The following is a 22400-nucleotide window of genomic DNA, read 5'->3' on the forward strand; positions in this document are numbered from 1 at the left end:
GCCTTTTACCCTTTCAAAGAATTTTCGAAACAAGAAATGAAACGTAAGCTCATATTTGCTATTAAAGGTACAATTGTGGTTCGGCGGCACCACCGCCACAGCTATTTCTGTTATAACAGCAGTGTTAAGCGCTGCTGTGCTCTGGTTTGAAGTGTGGTAAGAAACATATTTGTCCGAGGTGTTCCAGCTTAGTCCACAATTAGTAATGCATGTGGCTGATCCCAGGTAGGAATCTAATGTTATCTGAGGTTCATTACAGATGTCCATATGGCAGTGACTTATCACTTGCCACTTACCATCAGGTGGACTGCATGCTCGTCTGCTACTCCTATCCTTACTAATATTATAAATCCGAAAGTAACTCTGTCTGTCTGTCTGGTTGTCTCCTCTTCACGCCTCAACCACTGAACCGATTTTAATGAAATTTTGTACAAAGACAGTCTGAGACCCGAGAAAGGACATAGAATAGTTTTTAACCCCGGAAATCCCACGGGAACTAGGGATGGTGATCTAAGATCGGTTAATCGATCGATTAATCGGAGAATCGATCTTTTGGACCCAAAACATCGATTATTTTAATCGATATTAGTAAGGATTGAATCGTAAACTATGCATTTGATCAAATGATGATCTTTAGCAAAGTTGAAGGTACGAATTTACAGTTTTATGTATGTTAGTATGTTATATTATGTTGTTTTAAACGCGGGCGAAGCCGCGGGCAAAAACTAGTATTAAATAAACCTGGGTTTGATGTGGTCGTCGGTAACGGTAGTCAGTTCTGATACAGTCCGCTAGGGACGCTGATTGGAAATATATGGGCAAGTGCGTAAACAAAGATAAAAACAGACATTTTTGTAAAAACGTAAAAACTCATAGGTACTAGGTACAGGTCACGTGTTCTAACGCGAGTTTAATAATTTTTTAACCGACTCCAAAAAGGAGGTGGTTCTCAATTCGGCCGGTATATATAATTTTTTTATGTATGTACACGAATTACTCCGCCGTTAGTGGACCGATTTGAATTATTCTTTTTTTATTGTGTAGAGACGAGCTGGAAGTTGGGCTTAATATGGTTGGGATCCATCTATAGGTTCTGGAGAAAATGAGGAGAACTCCTCAACCAACGTAAATATAACAGCCATAACTTCGACGTTTATGAACCTTTTTAATGCCTTTAATTTCGTGTGTGGACAATTGCTACAAGTTGGTCCCATTTAAATATGATGAGAATCAGAGTATCAGAGTGGTTTCTGGAGACAAAATATGTACAATGTGACTATTTGTACAGGTACTGGACTAATAAATTATATTTATTCGTACATTTATTCAATTTTTTTTTAATATATTTATTCGTACATTTATTCAATTTTTTTTTTCTTTAAACAATGTGACAAATTCAATTTTTTTTAAATATATTTATTCGTACATTTATTCAATTGGTTAGGTTAGGTTTTTTTTTTTTTTTTTTTAATTGATTTCGAACGGGCTGATGGCGATCGACGTCATTTTTTGATGTTAAGAGCTTAGTTTCTAAAATCGATCGGTAGAGCCTGTTAGAAGTTATTAAAAAAAAAAATTAAAAAAAAAATTTTTTGTAGTTTTTTTGAGATTTCTCAAAATCTACCGGTTCGAATCGGATAATAATAAATTGTTTGTCCAGTACCCGTATTAATAATTATAAATTATTCGTACGGTAACCGTATTAATAATTATAAATTGTTCGTACAGTACCTGTATTAATAGACTCAGCCAAATATGTAATTATAGTGATCATTTTGGACACGCTGTTTACGCCGTTATCGAACGAAATATATTGAGCGCTGACTTCAGAAATATGAACTTAAAACAATGAATTATTTTTTACTTTGTAGTGACATAGAAGTCGGTTGTATTTTTTTGTTAATTTTTTTATCCATTACAAAAAGCGCACAACGCCTCTAAAGAAATTTCACTTCAAAAGTTCAATCCATTACTCAATCAATCCATTGGATTGGATGCAGTCCGTCAATCCCCTGAAACGAAGTTGCTACTCGTAAATTGGTAATTTCCGCCAACTTGAAAAGGAAATAGACTTTCTGTCTATTTATTCAGTAGCGTAGGGCTGTGCTCTAAGAATAGTGTTGTACTTTTTTATAATATAGGAGTAGCAGACGAGCATGCAGTCCACCTGGTGGTAAGTGGCTACTGCATCGGACATCTGTAATCAACCCCAGATAGGACTAGATATTCCTACCTGAGGTCGGCCACAGATGCGCCGCTACTCCTGAGGACTAAGCTGAAACGCCTCGGAAAAGTCTATCTCCCTTACTTCACCCTTCAAACCGGAACACAGCAGCGCCTAACACTGCTGTTATTAGGTAGAAATAGGTGTACTTTAGAACGACAAAAAATACATACAGCCGAACACAAAACCTTCGAATAACCTTTTGAAGGTGGTAGAACCCTTTGTGGTTCGACTCCGGCGGCACCACCGCCACACCTATTTCTACCTAATAACAGCAGTGTTAGGCGCTGCAGTGTTCCGGTTTGAAGTGTGGTAAGGGAGACAGACGTTTCCGAGGCGTTCCAGCCAGGCGACCTCAGGTAGGAATATCTAATCCTATCTGGGGTTCATTACAGATGTCCATGGGCGGCAGTAGCCACTTACCATCAGGTGGACTGCATGCTCGTCTGCTACTCCTATATTATAAAAAAACAATAAGTTTCATCGAAATAGGAACAGTACTGTTTGTGTAATGCCCAGACAAACAAATCTTTAGCATAAAAGGAAAACATCGCGCCGTAACTGCCCTAACGAATTTCCGTTTAATTCTCAAGGGTAGGGGGTGGGTTGTTAAAAATAAAACGAGAGGGTGAGGAAATGAAGGGGATGTATTGCATTATGTACCCCATGGGTGCAGTAAAGCAAATCTTACTTTTTAGGGTTCCTTATCTTAAAAAGAAAGAAAATAAGCGTAAAAAGAAAGAAAGAAAGAAATAATTTATTACTAATAATTACTATAATTCTTTTTTATGTTTTTTTTCTGTACTTTATGATAAGTGGCTACTGCCGCCCATGAACATCTTTATTCAACCCTAGATAGAAGAATAGATTCCTATCTGAGGTTGGCCACTGATGGGTTGCTACCCTTGAGGATTAGATTGAAACGTTTTAAATAAGAATATCTTCTTTACCACACCCTTCAAACCAGAACACAGCAGCGCTACACTTCTGTTATAACAGAAATAGATGTGGCGGTGGTGCCGCCGGAGTCGAACCACAAAGAGTTCTACCACATTCTATCGGTACCTGAAAGATAAAAATTCTAAAAATTAAATAAATATATAAAAGGGGGACCCTATACAAGAAACCCTTTTCGCGTTTTATCTATTATGCCATATATGTAAATAAAAAGATGTTAAGGGTGAACAACCCTTATCACTTAGGGGTATGAAAAATAGATAGTAGCCGATTCTCAGACCTACTTAATATGCATATAAAATTTGGCGAAAATCGGTAAAGCCGTTTCGAAGGAGTACGGTAACTAACATTGTGACACGAGAATTTTATATATAAGATAGTCTAGGAGCCTTAAATAATCACAATTCATGTAATTCTATAGTTGCTACGAAAACAAAAAAACTACATTAAAATATATAGTGTTACATATGTACGGAACCCTCCGTTTTATTGCAACTTCTACTTCGCCGATTTTATTACACTGCAGACAACCCTTCGTTAAAAAGGCAAAAAAGTTATCTACTGGTCGACTCTGGTGTTGCAAATGTCCATAGGCGACGGTGACTGCTTTCCATCAGGTAGCCCGTCTGCCTCATCGCAAGGTTTAATTATATTTAACATATTGATAAAAATTATAGTTTAAACAAGCTAATAAAAGCGTGTTAAAAATAAAAACCACGCTCAAATTGTTATCCTGACGATCCTGATGAGGAGAATGGGAGAAAATTATTAAAATCATGTATTGTCATCGGTTCTGGATAACTGTTCAAAATTTTGAATTAATTGGATCGTTCAAAGTGGGTAATATTCCAGTTCAAAGATTCAAGCTAATAAAAGCGGGGTAAAGACAAGCTTTTTTGTATTCTTCTCAAAATCAAAATCCTAATCAAAAATATTTTTGACAACGTAGATTCTTTACAGAATTATTTTTAATCGTCAATATAAAATCCTATTATTTCAAGTTCTTGGCACTTCTTAAAAAAATGTTATTCAAGATGGCGATCTTAGGGCATCCGCCATATTGAATTTATAATGACGTCACTAAGTCTATGACGCATTGTCATCCAAACCAAACGTGTATGCAAAATTTCAGCTGCAATATTTGACCCTCACATATATACAGGCAATTTAAATAATTATAGTTTAAAAACTAAAAACCACGATTAAATCGCACAAGGAAAATTGTTAATCCTGAAAATCCTGAAGAAGAGAATGGGAGAAAATTATTAAAATCATGTATTGTCATCGGTTCTTGATAAGTGTTCAGAATTTTAAATTAATTGGACCGTTCGAAGTGGTTAAAAATCAAGTTCAAAGATTCCGTTACATACATACATACAGGTGAAGCTAATAAAAGCATGGTAAAAAGAGCTTCTAAGAAATACCCTGTGCGTATTTTGAAAAGGTCTGTTTATATTGTTTCAGGTTTCGGCATGCCGGGGGCGTGACATGGATGGTATTCAGATGGAGCCAGTCGGCAAGTATAAGGCCGACCGGAACGGCTCTGCTAAAGGTGATACAACTTTTACATTTCATTTTTTTGAAATTTAAATGTAAATGTAAATGTAATGTATTTTTTCAAAAATTGCCGCCCTAAAATATGGCGGGGTCGATTACATTACAGTCGTAGTCAAACCATTACTGTCTTACTGCTGGGCACGGGTCTTCTCTCAGAATGAGAAGGATTAGGCCATAGTCAGCTGTATCATATAATGTGGTATAAATTATTGATTATTAATTTTTCAGCGGCTGCCTGGCGAAACATGGTTGACCAAGACTTGGATGATGTCGCCTTCCTCGCTGGTAAGTCATCATCAGACTGACCACTGGCTGCTAAAGCTAGAACAGGTACAGCAGTGTAGCGCTGCTGTGTTCTGGTTTGAAGGGTGTGGTAAGAGACATACTTTTCCGAGGCGTTCCAGCGTAGACGTTAGGGGTAGCGGCGCATTTGTGGTTGACCTCAAGTAGGACTCTAATCTGAGGTTGATTACAGATGTCCATGGGGCAGTAGTGGCAATGGTATTTTTCCGGTCAAGATTATGAACTTTATAGGGACTGCCGCCCAAGGACATAGGTAATTAATAGATAAGATTATATTGCTACCAGAGGTCGGTTACAAATGCGCCGCTACCGTAGACTAAGATGAAACGCCTCGGATAAATGTCTCCCTTACACCCTTCAAACCAGAACACAGCAGCGCTTAACACTGCTGTTTTAACAGAAATAGATGTTGTTGTATTAGTTGAAACACAATTTTGTACTTTATTACTTCTTTTATTTATTAGGCCTCAATTAAACATTACACTTTCTTACAGAACTCCTAATCCTTTTTTACTCCCGCCATCTTATATCCTCTTGTCCGGTTTTAGTGTTACCAGCTCCCTTTCAGTGTTGCCACTCGTAGCTCCCTTCTACCTGTCATGTTCCATTCTTCCAACAGATGTGATGGTGGTGCCGCCGGAGTCGAACCATAAGATCTTCAACTTTACTACATGAAAAGCATGTTTTTCGCATCATACGTTTTAAAACAAACAGCTTTGATCAAAATGATAACAAGAAGCGTCTTTCAAAAGCCCTTAGAAGTCAAGGGCTTAAGAATAAAGGCGTTGTGGACCCTTGAAGTACAATGGGTTGTTATGTCACGTTTGAAAACTTGAATATGCTCCATTTTTTATAATATGAAGTGGCTAATGACCACCTGATGGTAAAACTTCCGTGGACATAAGTAATTCTATATATCGCCGGGTCCTACGTAAACTGGTGCAAGTGCGTTTTCACAACTTTACAGTAGAGCGATTTGAATGTTCTAATGCGTGTAACTTTAACATTATTCACGTATAATGCAGTTTTTTTTCAAAAGGATTCAATTATACCATTTTAAAATTTTAACTATGTACGTTGAATAATGTTAAAGTTACACGCATTAGAACATTCAAATCGCTCTACTGTAAAGTTGTGAAAACGCACTTGAAGGTGGTAGAACCCTTTGTGCTTCGACTCCGGCGGCACCACCGCCACACCTATTTCTACCTAATAACAGCAGTGTTAAGCGCTGCTGTGTTCCGGTTTGAAGGGTGTGGTCAGGGAGACATACTTTTCCGAGGCGTTCCAGCTTAGTCTTCAGGGGTAGCGGCGCATCTGTGGCCGACCTCATGTAGGAATATCTAATCCTATCTGGGGTTGATTACAGATGTTGCTGTATGCTGGAGTTGGAACACAAAAAAAAAAAAAACTTGCACCAGTTTACGTAGGACCCGTCGATATAACAGGTTCTACTTGAAGCCGATCACATGGGTTGCCACACAAGGACTAAGATGGCCACCTCATAATTAATTCAAGTGGCTCATGAAATGAAGGTGGTAGAACCATTTGTGTTTCAACTCCGTTGGCACCACCGCCTGAGAGAGCATGCAGTCCACCTGATGGTAAGTGGCTGCTGTTATCCATGGATATCTGTAATCACCGTCAAATACCTGAGATCGGCCACAGATGTGGCACTACCTTTGTGGATTAAGCTGGAACGCCTCGGAAAAGTATGTCTCTGTTACCACACCCTTCAAACCAGAACACAGCAGCGCCTAACATTGCTGTTATTAGGTAGAAACAAGTATGACCACTTCGGATAATTATCTATGTCTCCCTTACCACACTTCAAACCAGAACACAGCAGCGCTTAACACTACTGTTAATAGGCAGAAATAGGTGTGGCGGTGGTGACTCCGAAGCCGTACTACAAAGGTATGTCTGCGTAAAACTGCTAGTACGCTCTGAATACAGAAATTAATCGCGTCAACATACTCGTAGCAAATTGTATGACTACACCTGCTCGCAACAACTTCAGAGCGGACTAGCAGTTTGGACTGTACCTTCTACACTATCTTTATCATAGCAAAGTTTTCTACCTTTAATAGTATCTACACTAAGTATTCTTCTATTTCTGTCTTTCTCCTAGATACTGACAAAGCTCGCGAGGCCAGGGAGTTGGGTGAGGCGCCAGTGGCGGTGTGTTCCCAGCGCCGTGCATTATGTTTGGCCGCTCTGGTTCTGTCAGCAATGTTCGCTACAGCCCTCCTAGTGGTGTATGCTACGCCACAGCCTGGTAAGTGAGCTTTTATAAGCTTTTAAATAAAGTAGTGACCGCGGCTTTGCCCGCATTTAAGAAATATACATCATCATCATCAACGCATTATGTCCCACTGCTGGGTACTGGTCTCCTCTCATAATGAAAGGTTTAGGCCATCGTCCACCGCACTGGACATGTGCATATTGGTAGACTTCACATACCTTTGAGATTTTTTTTTTTTTTATAAATCTCTCAGGTATGCAGGTTTCACGATGTTTTCCTTCACCGTTTAAGCAAGTGATAATTAATTTTTAATACGCACGTAATTTTTGATCAGAGGTGTGTGCCTGGGATTTGAAACTCGGACCCCTCGATCGAGAGGCCGAGTTTCTTAACCACTAGGCTATTACTGTGTAAGAAATATACACGACATAAGAAAACTAGGTTACAACCCGCTACGGTTTTTGGAGTGAAAAATCTATACATAAAACAAAATAAGTTGCTTGTCCGTTTGTTATTTCAAAATAAGTGTATTATATAGTTTTAATAAATACTTATTCACATTACGATACGATATATATAATACCCGGCACGAGTCGTGAGCACAGGTGGGCAGCAGTGGGGGTAAGCTCGCGCATGTACACTTTTGGCCAAATTTATTCAGTACCGTTTTTTACCAAAATGATTGATAGGTATATTTATACAAACTAATTAAAATATTAGTGGTACTTGAAATTTTACTTTGATAGAGTAATGTTGTAGGTAATGTTTCGTGAATAAAATATAATAATCTCAACTCAATAAAACAATATAATCTGAGTATAACTGTTTTTCTTTATTTTTCAAATTTAAATCGCCTCAATCTGAAGGAATATTGGCTTCTTTAACGATCCGCCGTACAGTTGCTACTGAGGTGTTGGTCGCCTCCGCTGTTTGTTTATAAATTTCCAGCATACTTTTGTCAATCCCTAACTCGGCGTTGTTCTTTATGAAGCAATAAACAGAATATACCATTTGCCTTGCCTGTCTTTTTAAAACGGTATTTTTTACCCTCGGCATTTTTTAAAACCAAAAATTTTTATAAAACCAAAAATTTAAAAACAATAATTTTATAAAATGAGAATTTTATAAACTTAAAACAAATACTCTAAAACCAAAAATTTAAAAAACACAACACTTTTATACACCGAGATAATAAAAATAAACTACATTAAAACAAAAACACTTAACAAATACGAAATAACAAAAATAAACTACTATTTTAAAATCCAAAACGTAAGTCGCTAAAATTGCACGAAAGTGTACAGTAGCCGAATGACACGCGAGCCTCCAATAGACGATGTGCATTGACTGAGGAACCAATCGCGTGCAGCTCGGCACCCCGCCCCGCCCCCATGGCTTCTTCATTCCGCCAAAGAGACCGAAACATTAACTACTGCGCAGCTGTCAGTTGTGCTCACGACTCATGCCGGTCACTATACAGGGTTACTATAGGTTTGCAATAGGTTTTGTCATTAAGTACCCTAGCCGATAGTGATTTGTTTTTGAGATATTCAAGTTTTTGTGTTTTTTATTTCTAAGTACCGATTTCAGGCCAAAAATAAAATGCTCCTAAGTGAATGTCCTATTTTGATCCTATTTTTGTGCATAATCTTATACCTAACATCGCAACACTTCCTTAAAATGACAATACGCTGTAGTAGTACCCTTAAACTTTACGTTATGGAGGTCAATTTGCTAGAGTTCAATAAAAAAACCCTTTTTATTTCCACTATCCTCTGCCTGTCGTAAGAGGCAACTAAAATGGTTTCCGGGATTGTGAGCGGCAAGAGTGGGAGCTCGAGCGACACTAGGAAGGACGGTATGTGTGGCAGCATACCGTCGTAAACATCAGATGGTGTGATGTGAATTGCTCTCACAGGGCAGAGCCCGAGAGGGGTACTTGCGGGCTGCCTTTTGTGTTCCGTTGGAGATCTCGAAGTCCTCCATGTAGCATTGAGGATGGTATAAAAAATTAATACTCATGATCTGTTTCAGATTGTCCATGTGCCGGTGAGAACCCGCTACTCCCCGGCCAGCCACCAACAGAGTCTGAAGAAAGCTCCACAGCTGCTAACAAGTGAATATTCTATATTACTTAGCTTTTGAAGGTGGTAGAGCCCTTTGTGGTTCGGCTCCGGCGGCACCACCGCCACACCTCTTTCTTCCTAATAACACCAGTGTTGAGCGCTGCTGTTATTAGAGTTGCTGCATTGCTGTGCTGAAGGGTGTGGTAAGGGAGGCATACCTTTTCGAGCTTAGTTCTCAGAGGCAGCGGTGCATCTGTGGCCGGCCTCAGGTTGAAATCGAATCCTGTCTGGGGTTGATTACAGATGTCCATGGGCGGCAGTAGCCACTTACCATCAGGTGGACTGCATGCTCGTTAGCTCTTATATTATAAAAAAGTAAGATGCTTGCTAGCGGGGAAGGTTCTGTATATCAAAAAAGGTTCATTATCGATTTGTTTCTTTGTGTGTTATTTTGTATGTAAGTTTTGTTGCTTGTAACAGAGAGCGAATTGCAAGCAACGGCGCTGTGTTCCCGTGGCGCGGCGCTCGTCTCCCGACCTTCGTGATACCGAAGCACTACAGCCTGTGGCTACACCCTAATCTCACCACTGGAGAACTGAGAGGTAAATAGATGTTACAGGGTGGTAAGTGACCACTGCTACCAGGCGTGCTACAGGGGTCATGACTCCCCCCAAAACCGTTGAGTCCGACTCACACTTGGTCGGTTTCTTTCGTGGGGAAACCCAGCATGGATACTTCTCTGCATAAGGTAGCGGAGAGGATATGCCGGACTTTACAATAAATACTAGTTAAAGTTAGGAAGTTAGAAAACAGCGGTCTAATTTGTCCAAATATTCTGTGATCGCGCCTGACTGCTACTTGTGGACATCTGTAATTAACCCCAGCTAAGATGACCTACCTGAGATCGACCACAGATGCGTTACCTGATGACTAAGTTGAAACACTTTGGAAAAGTATCCCTACCTTACCACTCCCTTCAAACCAGAACACAGCACCGCTTAACACTGTTGATATAAACCGAAGGTGTGGCGATGGTGCCGCCGGAGTCGACCAAAATATTTAAATTGACAGGAATTACGATGACTACGACTACCATATATTCACGAGCATGACTACGACTTTTATTACGTAAGCGACCACGACTACAACATTTATTTAAACAACAGCAGAGCGTTTGAGGTAGTGCTCTACTCTCACCGTATTAATCTATTCCTGGGAGCGGTGTGTTTTTGTATTTGTCTATGTGTGTGTCCATGGTACCTACGACTCACGGAGTCCTAGGGTGGGGCTGTGAGTGTAGAAAGCATTTTTTCAGAGGTTCAACTCCGGCGGCATCCCCGCCTATATTTACGATCTTGACTACTACTATTATTACATAAATCGACTACAACTTCCGCTTTTATTACTTTTTATCCCACGCATGCGATCATGATTACAACGTTATTACGATCAGCGACTAAGACTACAACACTTATTACCGTTGACCACGACTATTATTATATAAAGCGGCCACGACTACAACATTTATTATGAGCAACAGGAATTACGATGACTACGACTACCATATATTCACGAGCGTGACTACGACTTTTATTACATAAGCGACCACGACTACAACATTTATTATGACTATAGCAGAGAGTTTGAGGTAGTGCTCTACTCAACGTATTATATCCTCAGGGGAGGTGTCAATAGACTTCAAGGTGGACAAGGACACGAGAAAAACCGACTACGACTGCAATATTTATTATGACCCCCGGTCAGACAGATATAAATAGGATCAATTTAGATTTCTTCTTTGGGTCTGGTTGTTTCTGTATTTGTGTGTCTATGGCATCTATGACATAGGGAATCCTAGTGTGAGTCTGTGAGTGTAGAAAGCGTTTTTTGTCAGTAGTATAATTCGACTCCATCGCTTATATATACGACCATGGTTATATCGACGACTATGACTACAAAATTTATTACGATCAGCGACTAAGACTACAACCCTTATTACCGTTGACCACGACTATTATTACATAAAGCGACTCCGCCTACAACATTTACAACGTATAAAAGCGACCACGACTACACCATTTATTACCGATGACTACGATTATTATTAAGCGAACATGTCACTTATTATGACTACTATAAATATCCCCAGGGGAGGTGTCAATAGACTTCAAAGTGGACAGGGACACGAGCTTCGTGGTGCTCAACATCCGCGACATGAACGTGACGGAGCGCGCGCTGTTCAAGAGCGGGGGGTCGCTGGGCCCGAAGGTCATCAAGACCCTGGACTACCCCCAGGCTGATCAGACTTATATTGAGTTTAAGGTAACTTTAATAAACTACTAACGCTTAATAACATTGATATACAGCAAGAAACGTAGGTTATAGTCCGCGCCAAATTTCTAGTCCGCTCTGAAGTTGTTGCGAAGTAAGAGCGCCAATGTGGTCGAACATATACTCCGTAGCAATGTAAGAGGACACTAGAGGGCCCGCGGGCGAGAGCGGGCAGCGGAGGGTGCCGGGGCGCCGCTGTCGGAGTCCCGCTAATGTCTACAATTTGCTATTGCGACGCGACTCATTTCTATATTCAGAGCGGATTAGCAGTTTTGTAGTACTTAACCGCTAATTTTGTAGTACTTAAACCTTTTGAAACTTGGTATTTAGAGTTCCGATTAAAAATAATAAAATATCTTGTTCACCGTTTTTGGAAAATCAACCCTTAAGAGGGTTAAATAGGGGTTGAAAGTTTATTTTTAAATGGAATCCGTCAATTTTGTAACAGGCCAACACATATGAAAATTATATATGACTTTCTTATAGGAAAATAATTACTTCACGGTTTTTTTTAAATCAACCCCTGAGAGGGTAATCTATTTATTAAATCTATTTATTCTTCCAGGACAAACTTCGTCGTAAATACAATTATACTTTGAGCCTTCGGTTCATCACAAAGTTGGAGAGGAATGAGAAACAACGAGGGTTCTTCTTAGCTGGTTCACATAGACAGTGAGTATTTTAGTTATGGCGTGGGCGTAAAAAGGTTTTACACAACTTACTAGCTGACCCGGCAAAACTTGTGTTGCCATATAAATAAAAAAATGTTAAGGGTCAATAACCCTTATCACTTATAGATAGTAGCCGATTATTAGACCTACTGAATATGCATATAAAATTTGGTGGAAATCGGTAAAGCCGTTTCGGAGGAGTATTAACATTGTAACACGAGAATTTTATATATAAGACTAGGAGTGCCCGCTGCTTTGCCTGCATTTAAAAAAAACATTACATGCATATAACTGAACCTTCAGTGGAATGACAGTGGGGCCATCTGTCGAAAATTGGTCGTACCAACTCAGAAACCTTCGTGGGATCATGCACAACAACTTTGCCAAAGATCATCACATGATCAAATACATAGTTAACGATTCTATAAAGGACATACAGACAAACATTCATTTATATATAGATTTCAGGATCGAGACAAAACCGTAATATTGGTTAATAATAATAAAAATTGAAGTAAGTAAATATATAATAGTATTGTCTTAAAAAATTGTTCTTTTCTGTAACTCGTCATTTAATTTTAATGGTAGTTTTGTAATTTGTCTTTCAATTTTATAGAATTTAATCTTAGTCTGAGGTGACTAGAACTTCCCGTGTTTTGGGCAGCGAACTCATATACTAATACGAATAATACTATTTGGTCTGGGATCGAACCTGAATCTCGGAACTAAATCAATTTATCTTTTTTCCAGTCGATGCGCAGTATCCAGATTCTGGCTGACCCACGCGAGATCTGCCTTTCCGTGCCTAGATGAGCCTCACTTCAGAGCTTCCTTCAAACTCACCATCGTTAGAGATAGGTAAAGTGGATTGTGTAGCTTTTTTTTTATAATATAAGAGTAGCAGACGAGCATACAGTCCACCTGATGGTAAGTGGCTACCGCCGCCCATGGACATCTGTAATCAACCCCAGATAGGATTAGATATTCCTACCTGAGGTCGGCCACAGATGCACTATCCCTGAGGACTAAGCTGGAACGCCTCGGAAAAGTATGTCTCCCTTACCACACCCTTCAAACCGGAACACAGCAGCGCCTAACACTGCTGTTATTAGGCAGAAATAGGTGTGGCGGCGGTGCCGCCGGAGTCGAACCACAAAGGGTTCTACCACCTTCAAAAGCAGTAGCTGTCGTAGAGCTTTGTGATTAGCGTAGTCTGTCGTAGCTTGTGTAGCATCAGGAGTAGCAGTGTTATAGCTTTCACCGTAGTAAAGTAGACCACTACGTAGCACACGTAGATCATTTTGTAGCGATTGTTAACGAAATGTTTGTCGAGCGGATGAGTGTATGTGTATGTGTGTTTGTATGTATTATATGTATGTATGTCTCATACTGTATACATTGTCACGTCCTACAGCCCAAACGGCTTGACGGTTTAACACATGAGGTGTTGTTGGATTCGTCTAAATTGTTTGAGCATGTTTTTAACATAGGCTATATTTTTTACATAGTTTTTTGTTTTTATAATTATTGCCATTTAAATATAAATTTTTATTTTTCAGATTCCACGTATCATTGACAAACATGCCAATCGTAGCTACTGAGGAAGCTGGTTTCTATTTAGGTCACAGACTGGTGAGTTGATGTTCATTCCTATTTATTTTATGTTCATATTATCTACTATTGGTGCTATTAGAACACATCAGCATAATAATATAAACGTAGAACCCTCTGTGGTTCAACTCCGGCGGCACCACCGCCACACCTATTTCTGTTATAACAGCAGTGTAGCGCTGCTGTGTTCTGGTTTGAAAGGTGTGGTAAGGGAGATATTTTTAAGGTGTCGGCCTCAAATGCGCCGCTGCCCCTGAGGACTAAGCTGGAACGCCTTAGAAGAGTATATCTCCGTTACCACACTTCAAACCAGAACACAGCAGCGCTTAACACTGCTGTTTTAACAGAAATCGGTGTGGCGGTGGTGCCGCTGGAGTGGAACCACTGAGTTCTATCTTTCAATCTCTATCTTTTATCTTTTCAGCTACAAGACGAATTCGCTCAATCACCCCCCATGCCGCCCCACATGGTGGCGCTAGCGGTGTGCCGCTTGCAGCGACGAGCAGCGCCCCTGGCGGTGGATACTGTACCTGATGAGGACTCGCCAGTGCCTGAAGCTAGTCTGTATAGCGATCGGGCGGTGATCTTGGATGAGAGCGGGTAAAATTCTTTAAATTAAGTTACATAGCGTATTTTCCGCTAAATGTTGCATTCGATATTTAGATAGTTTAAATAACATATTTATAGTATTTATACCTGTTTTATATATTAATACCTATTTATAAAACGCTTATTCGTGCTTATACGTTCTTTAGTTAAAAAATTGTAAATCCGTAATTGGTTGTAAGAAATACATAAGAAATGTATTTGTATGATTTTAAGAGCTGTAGATTTTGTAATAATTAAATAAATACAATAACTAGTAATGCATCTAACGGGTAATTAAGAAATTTATTCGATAAAAGAAAATCATCAATACGCACTTGGCTAGCGCGGTGGACTATGGCCTAGTCCTTCTCACTCTGAGACTCGTGACCAGCAGTGGGACAATGATTGGTTGGTGACCAATTTAAGATTTTTGTGGTACAATCTTCTGTTACTTGCCAACAGAGGGCGCGACAGGCATTCTGAAACACGCTAATGAAATTTTAAAAAAACTAGGATGTTTTAATTATTGTTAATTTGTTTCAGACCTTTACTCGAATGGGTGCAAAAGACTATTCAGCAGTTTTCCTACGAGCTGAATACGTCGTATCCTTTGCCTAAATTTGGTAAGTAAATAATAATTAGTATCGAAAATAATTAGCCAAGTGCAAGTCGAACTCGTACATGGAGGGTTCTGTACCATCATTTTGTTTATTTTTAGTATTTGTTGTTATAGAAGCCATTGAAGTAAATGCATTGTGAAAATTTAAACTCTTGACCTAATACAGTTCAATAGACAAAGAGAAAATGGTCAAAAAATTGCGGTTTCTTGCATGGTGACCCCCAAATATTTTCAACTTTTTTATTTTTATTTTTTGCTTTAATTTATCCAACAACATCTCATATGTTATTCGAAGCGTTTCGCTGTAGGGTGTGGAAAAAATGAGACATACATACATATTACACACATACATACATACGCACATACATACATACATAAAGAAGAAAGAAAGAAAGAAATATTTATTTGTAAAAATACTGCAGCATAATGTGGCATAAATAATTGTAAACAACCCTTTGAAATCAGCACACATACATACATACATACACATACATGCATACATACATACATGCATACATACATACATGCATACATACATACATACATACATACATACACCGTCTTTTAGTCGTTTCGCCGAGGGGTGGAATTTTCGTCTATTTTATTTTAGTCTTTTTTAATATTTAAAAACATGGTTACCTCCAGATATCGTGGTGGTGGAAGGTGGTAACCCGTACTCCGAGGGTTGGGGCCTCATCACGCTGTCACCATCAATGTTGAGCGACACTGAGGTCATCGCGAGGCTGTTAGCTCAGCAGGTATGTAGCTGATTTTAAGAATGTTGCTGAAATTCTGCCACACACAAGGTTCTGTGGCGGGTTCTGCCACATTTATGGTACGAATCTGGTAGCACCACTGCCACACCTATTTCTGCTTACTATTAGATACCCACAGGAAAACTAGTTAGATTTTTTTATAATGTAAGAGGAGCAAACGAGCATGCAGTCCAGCTGATGGTAAGTGGCTACTGCCGTACAGACATCTGTAATCAACTCCAGATAAGATTAGATTTCTACCTGAGGTCGGCTATAGCGTTGCTACCTTGAAAGCTAAGCTGGAACGCCTCGGAAAAGTATGCCTCTCTTACAGCTTAAAGGTGATAGAACTCTTTGTAGTTCGACTCCGGCGGCACTACCGGTCAGCAGTGTTAAGCGCTGCTGTGTTCTGGTTTGAAGGGTGTGGTAAGAGAAACATACTTTTTCGAGGCAATCCAGCTTAGTTTTAGCATTCCAGCTTAGTCCTCAAAGGTAACGGCGTCTGTGACCTACCTCAGGTAGGAATCTAATCTAATCTAATCTTAATCAGTAAGTGGCTAGGACATCTATAATCAACCCCAACATTCTACTTCTACATTATAGAAAATGTAACTAGTCATCCTGTGGGTATCTGACTGTAAGCATAAATAGGCGTGGCAATGGTGCTGCCGGAGTCGAATTTTGCCACATTTTTGAAATCAGCAACAACAAAACACATTGGTATCTTCCAGTGGTTCGGAGGCCTGGTGTCTCCGCGGTGGTGGAGCTCTCAATGGCTCATGGAGGCCCTGACGTCAGTGCTGGGGCAGAAGGCCCCACCGCTGGGCGACGCTGCCCGACGGCAAGAGGACGCGTTGTTACTGCATCATGTGTTACCGGCGTTGAGGTTGGTGATTAGTTGGTAGTGTGGTGTGTACTAACGCCATCTTTTGGTGGTTAAAAGAATCTGTGTAAGTGTGTTTTGCTAATAGATGGCGTGATGTGATATAGAAATAAATTGGACAGCTTAAAGCCCCGTTATTAAGAATGAATTTATCCAGTGTTTCGCAATGACTTTTTATCCTGTGTTTCGCCTATAAATTTTTTGACAAAATTTGACGATTCTATGTCCATCATCCATCCATCCATCAGCCTTTACTGGTCCACTGCTGGACATAGGCCTCCCCTAGTCTGCGCCACTCCGACCGGTCTTGGGCCGTCTGCATCCAGCGGTTACCCGCCGTCCGCTTCAGGTCGTCAGTCCACCTGGTCGGGGGGCGTCCTGTACTCCTTTTGCCGAGACATACCTTATGGTGTTTTTTACTTTTTTACTCATAAAATTATAAGCAACACCTAATATTTTATTTTAAAAGTGTAACTTAAATCTCCTTTATAAGTGCGGCTTTTCATAACTAGTGAAGAGATGGCGCTACACGTTTCTGAATCACGCTATCGAAGTTTTCTCAATACGTTGCATATACACAAGCTCCGAACTTAGACTGAGACACGACCGCTATCCGAACGTGATCACCTAGCACACAGGGAGATCGCCATTTGTCAAAGTTAGAAGAATGTGGTAAAATATCACTTTCAAAAGACGTTCTAATTTAGTCCTCTGCATTCTGGTTACAGATTGGATTCAAGTAACTCTGTACGGGCTGTAGCGTCGCCGAGATTAGAAAAAGCAGATATTGAAGCTGCGTCAGACGAGCTATCTTTACATAAGGTAAGATCTTCCTAACTTGCTATTTTAGTAGGTTTTAGAAGGTGATAGAACTCTTTGCGGTTTTACTCCGGCGGCACCACCGCCAGACCTATTTCTATTATAACAGCAGTGTTAAGCGCTGCTGTCTTCTGGTTTGAAGGGTGTGGTAAGAGAGACATACTTTTCTGAGGCATTCCAACTTAGTCCTTAGGGGTAGCGGCGCATCTTTGGTCGAATTCAGTTAGGACTGTCTGTCTGGGGTCGAGTGCAGATGTCCATACGGCAGTAGCCACTTACCATCAGGTGGACTGCATGCTCGTCTGCTACTCCTATATAATAAAAAAACTTATGTCTAGTGTGACATAATTCTGCGTTACGGTGTGCGAGTGTGGACGACGGCTGACTTATATCCCTTTGTCCTTTGGTGGCAACTGTGATCGGTCTCGTAGAATCTGTTCTATATGGAGTCGGTTGCAAGTATTCACGTGTGGCAGTAGCCACTTATAGTCCGCGTAAAACTGCTAGTCCGCTCTGAATATAGAAATGATTCACGTCGCCATAGCAAATTGTATGACTACACCTATTCGCAACAACTTCAGAGCGGACTAGCTGTTTGGCGCGGACTATACCGTACTACTATATAAGTAGTTTTAAAACTATCAATTATTTGCACCCTACCTATTATTTTAATTCATCCCCTCTTTAACTCCTCACCCTAAGGTTGCCTGGAAGAAATCGCTGTGTTAGTGATAAGCCCACCTTTTGTATCGTTCTAAATTGTATGTATTTATTTTTGTCTTCTACTCTTTGATACAATAAAGAATATTATTATAATTATAGCAGATGGACTGCATGCTCGTTTGATACTTAATTTTTTAAAGAATCTGTGATTTATCAGCATAATGTGTTATCTGTTTTAGGGTGCGGCAATAGTCAGTATGGCGATCGAGGCGGCGGGGGAGGAGGCGGGCCGCGCCGCGCTCGCCAGGCTGCTGCGCGACCACCGCGCGGCCAGCGCTGACGCCAGGTATGGGCGCTGGGGGAAGTTGGGTGAGATGGGGGAAGTTAGGGGAGGTGGGGGAAAGTAAGGGTAGAGTGGGGGAGTGAGTGGGCAAGAGGGGGAGTGTAGGCAGAGCAGAGTAAAGTGGGGAAGCTATGGATAATGATAATGTGGGGATAATGAAGCATGTTGTGTAAGGCTGGTGCTAGGTATGAAACGCGTGGGGAGGGAGGAGCTGGAGGAGCGAAGGAGATTGTTGGTGGAGTGTGGGAAAGTGGGGGAGAGAATGGGGCAAGGGGGGAGTGTAGACAATGCAGGGTAGAGAGGGGAAACTATGGATAGTGATAGTGCGGGAAAAGTAAGGTATCGATCGATAGGTATGACGAAACTGGGAGAGGGTAAAGGGGGTGGGGAATCGGGGGAAAATTGGGGAGAGCGGGGTGTAAGTGTACGAAAGAGAGGAGAAAATTAGAAGAGAGTAAGATAGTGGGAGAACATAGGGAAAGTTGGGAGTGAGTGCCAAGGAATGGGGGAGAGCAGAGAGAATATTGGGGAAGTGGGGAAGAAAGGGGGAAGAGTGGCAGAGAATGGTTATAAAGTGAGGGCGAGCGAGGCAAATGGGAGAGTGTGCGGGGAAAATAAAAACAAAGCTGAGAATAACAGTACCATAATGTTTATGGTTAGCCAAAACTTGACCATAACTGAAATTTCGATCTGCCTGAAACAGAATTTCAAAAATTGACTTTATTTTACAAAGTATCCTTACCCCCCAGAGATCTCTGGCGGGCTCTTCAACGAGACGGCTCTGATGACGCACCAGCCCACGCGTGGGACGGCTGGTGTGAGAAGGCTGGGTACCCACTGCTGTGTGCGCGGACCGTTGGGGATGACGTCATACTGCGACAGGAACGGTGAGTATTATAAAAATAACACAAAATAATTATAATCTATACTAATATTATAAAGAGGAAAACTTTGTTTGTTTGTTTGATTGTAATGAATAGGCTCAAAAACTACTGGACCGATTTTAAAAATTCTTTCACCATTCGAAAGCTACATTATCCACGAGTAACATAGGCTATATTTTATATGAAATATATTTGATAAATAGATTTTGAAGCGGTACAAAGTTTGCCGGGTCAGCTAGTAATACTATAAAACAATTTGAATATATTTCTGGCACATGGTATAGGTAGTTTTGCGTGAGAGTCGAGTTTTCCAAAAGTTTTTGAAAACCACAGGTCACAAAAATCCATTCCAGGTTCGTGATGTCAGCGGAGCCCCCGGAGCCCGAGCCAACGATGCTGAACCACCTCCTCACTGTCGACCTTCGGGCTGACCTGGATGAGCTGTTCTATGAACCTGGTAGGTTGCTAAATAAGTCATTTAAGTTATGGTATACCGTAAGCAATTTAGCTAAAAGGGTAATATAAGTCTTACGTAAGCAAAATATTACTAATTTCAGCGAAAATAAGTGAAACGACATCCTTAATTAAACATTTGGATGAGAACCTACTACATTTTTTAATTAACGAAAATATTTCAAATGTTGCTGTAGTAACCACTATTCAAATACCCCTGGTTTCATGTCATCAAAGAGTCTCCCCTCCCCCTTCAGCCCTTTTGTGCTTACATAATTTTGTTTTTATAGGAAGAAGTATAAACGTCCTTCTTATGAAGTCTGTTAAATTTGTTAAATTAACTACAATATTAAATTAAAATTAAATTACTTAAATCGAAATAAAATTGAGAAACCAACTAAGTTTTCGCATATTCTCAAAAAAAAAAAATTATTAAGAATACATTTAAAAATATAATAATTTGAAAAATGTTATTAAAATAGGTTAACTACAATTTTAAATTGAAATTAACTTACTTAAATCGAAATAAAATTAAGAAAACTATTTCATTTTTTCATGCATTGTGAAAACGATGATTATTAAGAATAAATAAAAAAAATAATAATTTGACCAATGATTTTAAAAATAGACTTCCTACAATAAAATTAATTTATTTATATCGAAATAAAATTGAGAAACTCACTTAAGTTTTCATACATTCAGAAAATAATATTAATACGTATACATTAAAAAATAATAATAATTAAAAAAATATTTATAGCACTCTGTGACCTAAACCCGCATTTTAGTCACGGTTTTCTGTGTCCAAAGTAGCCGATTTTTACACTGTATTAATGTCAGTACACTACCCTCACAGTTGTAAAAAATAAACATCGCTATGAACGTTTCATACTTTTAAATGTCATTTGAAAATTTAAAGTGAGTAAGGATTATATTGTTTAAAGCAATATTTATGTTAAATTTATTTTATTTTGCATGTATTTATAATTATTTTTGCCATTTTGTATATTCTAAGCATCAATGTCTAACTGTTGAGCTGTATCGAATTTTATTGTTTGTTTTGACTGTGTATTTTCGCTACACACCAAAGTAGGACATATTTAAATTAGGAATCATTATCAAAATTAGTTGTCAAAATATCAAAATTATTATGTGCACGGCGCTTAGCACCCTCGCTGCGCTCGGGCGCTAACTTCACGCCGTGCAAAAATAGGCTACTTTGGCCACGCGTATCGTAATGTACTATTTTAGCTAACTTTACCCTTCAGACAGAAACTCTACCACACCGCTACCGCTACCGCTATAATCAGAATAATGTGTTCTTATTCATTATTCTTATTTGTTATTTCATATTTTTTTATGAAAATTTTTTTCTTCTAGAAAACTTCACCGACCCAACCGAAGACGAGAACTCCACCACCACCACGTTACCACCGACCACTCGACGGCCGCGTACCACCCGCGCACCACCAGCCGGGTCGTGGGTGGTGCCCGTCACCTTCAGTGTAGGCCCGTTGGCTGATGAGGACGTGAGGCTGTGGAGGAACGGCTCTGATACTGTTAATGGGACCTGGTACTTTTTTTATAATATAGGAGTAGCAGACGAGCATGCAGTCCACCTGATGGTAAGTGGCTACTGCCGCCCATAGACATCTGTAATCAACCCCAGAGAGGATTAGAATTTCCTACCTGAGGTCGGCCACAGATGCGCCGCTACCCCTGAGGACTAAGCTGGAACCTGGAAAAAGTATGTCTTCCTTGCCACACCCTTCAAAACGGAACACAGCAGCGCCTAACGCTGCTGTTATTAGGCAGAAATAGGTGTGGCGGTGGTGCCGCCGGAGTCGAACCACAAAGGGTTCTACCACCTTAAAATGGTGGTACGTATGTAATTAATATTAAAACTGGACCGAAAAAGCGATTTTTTTGTAGTTTTTCCTTGATTAATATATTAAACACTTATTGTATTCTAAATTTGAATTTTCTATGTCTGCTAGAAGTACCTTAGACTTTTGATGATTGGACAGTCAGTCAGTCAGTGATTGAGAAAAGAACTTTGACTAGTTGTAATTCCTGAACTACTGGTTCAAATTGAATGAAATTTAAAATATACCGTATTTATGCAATGCCCGATGGGTTCTTAAAATTCTAGTTTTATCTACAACGAACTTAAGGGGGGTTGAAAATGGCCTGAATTTATTTATTTATTTATTTATTTAATTGCTTCGAAAAAGCAATGGTATGGTACGGCCGTGCCGCTTTTTTTGTTCGACTTGGTAGAACCACTCCCATGTCCCCAGATATTTTATATCGATAATCAAAAGCATTGATAGCTTATTGGTTAAGACTTGGTTTCTTGATCTAGGGGTCCGAGGTTAAAATCCCAGGCACTTTTGTTTTTTTAATTATACGCGTATTAGAAATTAAT

General features: G+C 39.8%; 1 protein-coding gene across 1 annotated transcript in view; it reads left to right on the forward strand.

Moving 5' to 3' along the window:
• Positions 1-22400, forward strand: part of LOC140755404 (leucyl-cystinyl aminopeptidase) — a 38438-nt gene that overhangs the window by 4890 nt on the left and 11148 nt on the right. The window contains exons 2-19 of the mRNA XM_073090609.1: positions 4646-4733; positions 4967-5023; positions 7173-7319; positions 9321-9402; positions 9833-9954; positions 11502-11674; positions 12249-12355; positions 13105-13212; positions 13914-13986; positions 14390-14565; positions 15097-15176; positions 15818-15930; positions 16659-16813; positions 17539-17632; positions 18532-18638; positions 19385-19522; positions 19873-19976; positions 21353-21545. Of these exons, the coding sequence (XP_072946710.1) occupies positions 4670-4733; positions 4967-5023; positions 7173-7319; positions 9321-9402; positions 9833-9954; positions 11502-11674; positions 12249-12355; positions 13105-13212; positions 13914-13986; positions 14390-14565; positions 15097-15176; positions 15818-15930; positions 16659-16813; positions 17539-17632; positions 18532-18638; positions 19385-19522; positions 19873-19976; positions 21353-21545 (2093 nt within the window). The 5' untranslated portion in view covers positions 4646-4669. The remainder of the gene's footprint in view (positions 1-4645; positions 4734-4966; positions 5024-7172; positions 7320-9320; positions 9403-9832; positions 9955-11501; positions 11675-12248; positions 12356-13104; positions 13213-13913; positions 13987-14389; positions 14566-15096; positions 15177-15817; positions 15931-16658; positions 16814-17538; positions 17633-18531; positions 18639-19384; positions 19523-19872; positions 19977-21352; positions 21546-22400) is intronic.

The sequence above is a fragment of the Epargyreus clarus genome, unplaced genomic scaffold (genome assembly GCF_041222505.1).
Source record: "Epargyreus clarus isolate Ecla_fem2 unplaced genomic scaffold, WU_Ecla_fem_2.2 ptg000033l, whole genome shotgun sequence".
NCBI classification, from domain to species: Eukaryota; Metazoa; Arthropoda; class Insecta; order Lepidoptera; family Hesperiidae; genus Epargyreus; species Epargyreus clarus.